This window comes from Gekko japonicus, unplaced genomic scaffold (genome assembly GCF_001447785.1).
Source record: "Gekko japonicus isolate JY-2015 unplaced genomic scaffold, Gekko_japonicus_V1.1 scaffold4482, whole genome shotgun sequence".
Classification (NCBI taxonomy): Eukaryota; Metazoa; Chordata; class Lepidosauria; order Squamata; family Gekkonidae; genus Gekko; species Gekko japonicus.
Window position 1 is genome coordinate 38,688 of NW_015174985.1, and position 5,269 is coordinate 43,956.

The 5,269-nt window shown below is 37.6% G+C and overlaps 1 protein-coding gene across 1 annotated transcript; it reads right to left on the reverse strand.

Annotated features, from left to right (window-relative positions):
- Positions 1-674: 674 nt before the first annotated feature.
- On the reverse strand, positions 675-4,863 carry TMEM170B (transmembrane protein 170B). Its single transcript, XM_015425171.1, has 2 exons — positions 4,695-4,863; positions 675-805 (listed from the first exon to the last, which is right to left on the reverse strand). Exons 1-2 carry the CDS (start codon positions 4,861-4,863, stop codon positions 675-677), a joined length of 300 nt encoding a protein of 99 aa, XP_015280657.1.
- Between the last annotated feature and the right edge of the window lie 406 nt (positions 4,864-5,269).

Below are 5,269 nucleotides of genomic sequence, written 5' to 3' on the forward strand. Positions count from 1 at the left end.
ATAAATGAAGAGTTCTGTTCTAGTGATCTATTTGCCCTTCATAAAGATTTCTTGTACTAGGTCAATCACATTCATGTTCTTGCAAGAGTTTTGCTTTAGCCATTGAATCTCAGCAATGCTTACACACAAATTCAAAACTCAAGTACTTTTTTCATAGTTCAACATTCTGAACTGAGTGGGATTCAGTTAATATAATAAAAAGCAAGTACCTTGTTAGTGTACCTGCATTCTTTTGAATTATGTTTGCAGCACTCAATTAATACACATTTTAATTGTCACATTATTTTTTTATAAAGTCAGCTTCACATTTGGCACATGTATCCATTCTTCAGAAATGCCCCTGTATTTTCTTTCAATACTATTAAGAACAATGATCGCATCACCTACCATTAGCCTGATTAGCAGCTTCACAAGGTGCTTTTATCTTGCAGCTTCATCTAACTGAACACACCTTGCCTGTGACAGAGGCACATTAGGTGCAGTGCAGTAATGAGTCATTTTTGGACTCTAAAGGAAGTCCTTTCCAAATGGGTGGGACCTCTAGCTTCACAGGTCACATACCAAGTATTTTCCCTTGCAATCCATCAGCAATTCAAACCCATCAGTCTCTGAAAGCACTTTGGGGAAACTTCACAGACTGTTTCCTTTTTCTAAACCAAGTTTTCACAGAAGATTCAAAGTGTAGCAAGAATCCTTGAAAAGGAAATAATCAGTGTCAGTACTGTCTGCCCAACTCCGAACACCAGTGCTTCCAAGGGTGCCATGCTTTTCCCAGCTACTCTGTAAATTCCAGCTACAGCTGCACCTAAAAAGTCATAAGGGAAAAAGTGAAATTACAATAATTCTCTCTTCAAAAGTCATTACATGATCCATATTAACTAAATAATATCTTTACCCTCATAGTGAAAACCATGTGCCTGCCTTCTTTAAAGCTCTGTCACACCTGGCATAATGGGCTGGATCTAAAGGTGCTTTTTCTACTGCTGCTGTAATGCCACATGCCAAAGAACAGTGCTTCTGTTTTTGAAGGAGGGAGGAAGGGGGTGCAATTTTTGCATACCCCCCTCACAAGATGTCCCCATGTTTTGTGAAGATCGCCTGATCCAAGAAGCAGAATTTTAGGGGCTCAGAGGTCTGTAGCACAAGGGAGAAGTAGGAAAGTCCCATTCCACAAATATTGTTTTAGTCATGATATTTTCAGTTCAACACAGTATAATTTTCATTTCAAAGATGCACTTCATTAAAGTGTGACAAAGGTCTCTAGTATGCTTGTGCACATTCTGGACATGATCTGGTCAAATTAAAGCAATTTTTAAGCCATTGGGATTTTAACTGCTGAGTTATGTAGATGCTTACTTCTCTCATGTAGGTATCAACGTAACTTCAGTGCTTAATTACTGTTGGATTATGCCATAAGAGCTTGTAACATCTTTCTGGCTTTTCCATCTTTCTGCCATATCCACTGGATTTAAGCAGTAATACTGATTTCTAAAACAGCTCATTTGCATAATCCAAACAAAATTAAGCACTTCTAAATTCTAAGGATGGCATAAATCTTATTAGATGCCATCAATTGGATTACAGTGCTACATATGACATAACTGAAATTGCTTGTGAGGAATTTATGATGCAGCTAATTCTCATACCAATATTGCCCAACCCTGTATTGGCTTGGGAAAAAGCCACACTGATGTAGCTTCCACTTTCCTGAGTGCTTTGCCATCAATCATGTCTGTGAAATTCCCTTTCCTTTGGATTTCTCTAGCAACTGCTCCTTTAATGAAAGAATTTATTACATACGTTAAATTATAATACAGAATGTAAAGATGAAGATCCTGAATTGAAACAAAAAACTTCAGCGTTGGAATAAAGAAAGGACCTCAGCGTAGGAATAAGGTTTTAAAGGGTTCTCAAGGTTCAATATTTAAAGGTAATTAGATGGCAACATGCTGAAGAAAGACTGACCTCAGAGACTATAATGCACAAGAAGTCACTGAAAAAGTCTATTGCTCACAAAGAAATGCAAAAGTACAATGCAATTTAGGGATTTCTATACACATTGCACACTAAACATTTGTGAGGGTTTCATGCTTACTTACCAACATTGTAAACATTGTATCATGGCACCAAAAAACAGCAACAGGTGCAGTTTCATCAAGCATGTTATCAGAAATGGCCAAAAACAAGTATTTCATATGTATACTTGCATTACAGTAGGGAATATAACACATAAAAGAATCAGCAGTATTTGGCATGCTAAATATACCAAATGGCTTTCAGTTATTTATCACATAGAAAATACTGCATATATTCAAGAAAGCAGTCATGTGATTTCCCCCCCGCAGAAGCTACTGTATTTGCAAAAAAATTAAGCATTTTCAGTATCAACAACTTTTCCCCTACAAACAAAAGTTGACATATGATCTAAGTACAGCAGATTTCAACAGCTTCTTCTAGCAAGAAAAATTCAAGCTTTATTAAACAGTCTCCTTTTCCAAAAATAGCAATTATTTTATAAAGCTGCTCTCTCATAAATACCTATAAAGAATGTGCATAATACATAAAAATGAATACCTGTAAAAAATTATCTATTAACCACTACTTATTGATCTTTATATATTCTGAAGAGATTCCATTAACAATTTTAATTGGCAATACATTTCAGCTGAGTGTTGGACCAGTCATACCACCTACTTCAGCTATGAAAGGATCAATTTCATTTAATTTTCCTAAAGCTCAAGGACAATGTAACATTTAGTATGAGAGACAGGGCCATGCAGCTTTGCCCTGCTGGCAATTCACAGTTACACTATACTAATCCCACTGACGTCAACTGACTTAGAAGAGTGTAACCCTGTTTACGGTTGTACTGTCAGAAATCCATTATAAAAATGGGGCCCACAGATATTCCATTCCAGGTCTTGCTGGCTCTCAGGAAAATTTACAAAGGCCTATCAAAATCCTGCCTTCTGTTGCGAAAGCTGAATCAGCAGAGAGAAAATGCGCTTGCAGCAGCACCAACAACTGTTCCTATGCAGAACTACTGCTCAGTATGGGCCACAGTTATATTGTAAATGGTGCTTCCTTTAAAAAGGCTATATAGAGACACTGAAGTTTTTATTACATAACAGTGTATGTTCTCCCGATGTAAAACAAACTTACCACAAAACAAGTTCAGTATCCAAACACTTAAACTCAAAGCCAGAAATAAGGCAAATAGGAAACCTCTGAAATCACTGTCATTTACATCAGGTTACAATGGTGCTGAAGTGGATCCTGCTGGCCTACACGATTCCTCTTTTTGACAATGAGATTCACCTTGCAATTCTTTCCTTTTAATTCACTCAAGCGGCAGTACCAACATTACCCTTCAGAGTAGCTTTATAGGAAAATACAAAAATACTTTATCAGCCCACCCATTAGGACTTTTGTAATAGGACAGTGTATAGTGATCCTGAAAAGCTGTTTGTCCGAAGAAACTGTTGCTGTCCTGGGAAAGCTGGTAACTGCAAGACTGATTCACAGCCAAAGTATATAGCAAAATTAATGATTATTTCAGAAACAGGCCTCACATGTTAATAAAAAGCTTGGGGGGGGGGGAGGAGGAGAAATTATTTCCCACCACTAGGTTCTTCTTTTCTTTTTAAAGTTGACAGAGACACTATCACTTAATTCAGACATCATGATAAACACAGCTTGTTGTTATGCTCATGTACTTCCCTCACTTCTTAGAGTATGATTGATGGCTTCTAGGTTTAGGAAGCCTTGAGTCAAAGTTCAATTCACTGTGATGTCTGAATGATGCCACTTGTCTGAACTGGAATTAGTTTCCTTTCTACAAATTAGGATTATAAAATCAGTTTAATCCCATTTAAGAATCTGGTTTGTGGAGAAGAAACAAAATTCCACGTTGACAAGTTGTCTACATTCAAAGGTCATCACAAACTGGAATTTAAGGTTTCCCAAACCCTTCAATTGATCTCTGCATGGAAGGGGAGGAACAGAAGGAAGGAGTACAGCAACAAACTAAAGCTGCGTCCATCATAGACACTCAGTTTTTCATGAAATCTGAATGGATCCTTTATGAAATCTGTCTCTGGCAGTCCATTTTATGTGGCCTTAGGGCCAAACGACATGTTACAATTTTTAACATGTTGACTCAGACAAGAAAAGTCAACTGCAAGGGAACTTGTTTCCCAGACACATGGGGCCACAATTTGTATAGGAACTGCAATGCAGGAGGGAGAAGGGATTTCAGTTTCCCCTGACATGCTTTTTTAATAATCCAAAATGGCCCAGGAGGGCTGCATGTGTAGCCCATCAGTATACACATGATGCCCCAGCCTAACGGATCAAGTAGTGGCCCCAGGAAATGTTTTAGGGCAGGAAAGGAACTGTACCCCCTTCTTCCTCTGCACCATTATTCCAAGCTGAACCACACTTGGAAAGTGAGTCCCACACAATCAATGAGTGACTGTCTGAATCAAAGTCAGGTCAGGGGGATCCAAACAAAACATGTTAAAAATTGTATCATGTAGTTTGGTCTTTATTCTCATCCAACAAACAACAACCCAACTGTAAGCCTCCAAAAATTTAATATTAAAGACAAAAGAAACAGTTCATGAACAGTGCTCAGCATAGTTAATAGTAACCTCCAGACAGAGTCATGAATGTATTAAAAATGTAAGACTTACTGGTTATCATAGCTCCAGTTACAGAACCCAGAAATCCAATGCTGACCACAATGACAGAGATTACTCTCCCTTGCCTATGCCTCTGCAGCATCACAAACATTAAAACTCCTGCAGCACTGTGGACAAAGAGAGAGGAGAAGAGAGCCCATAGGAAAACCCAGTACCACATTTCTGGAAAAAAAAGAAAAGAAAACAAAAACCCAGTCATATAGCAGATTAGCATTTCTGAATAATTTTTTCTTGATCAAAACAAAGAAAAATGCTGACATGGTTTGAGGAACCATCAAATGAAGAAGGCATGCACAGAAATAAAACTTTAAAAATATTCCTTCTACTGTCTTATCCACTATTTGTAGAAATTCTATACACAATTCATGGTCACCATATTAGCAAAACATTTGGCATAACAAGAATTCAGAAAGTGTTACTTTTATGATCTATACTACGCTTATCAAAAAACCTCATGAACCACTCCTGAAAGCTGGCCAAAACAAATGGCTGGAGGGAGCAATATATAAGATACTAATTACTTTTAATGTTCCTGGTAGTTTCAGCTTCTCCAAAATCAGCACATC

Excerpts from the sequence above, each read along its gene's own strand:
- TMEM170B (XM_015425171.1), bottom strand. The coding sequence starts at position 4,863 with ATGTGGTACTGGGTTTTCCTATGGGCTCTCTTCTCCTCTCTCTTTGTC. Across the intron at positions 806-4,694 it reads AACTGGAGCTATGATAACCA|GTGCAGCTGTAGCTGGAATT; the intron begins GTAAGTCTTACA and ends ATGACTTTTTAG.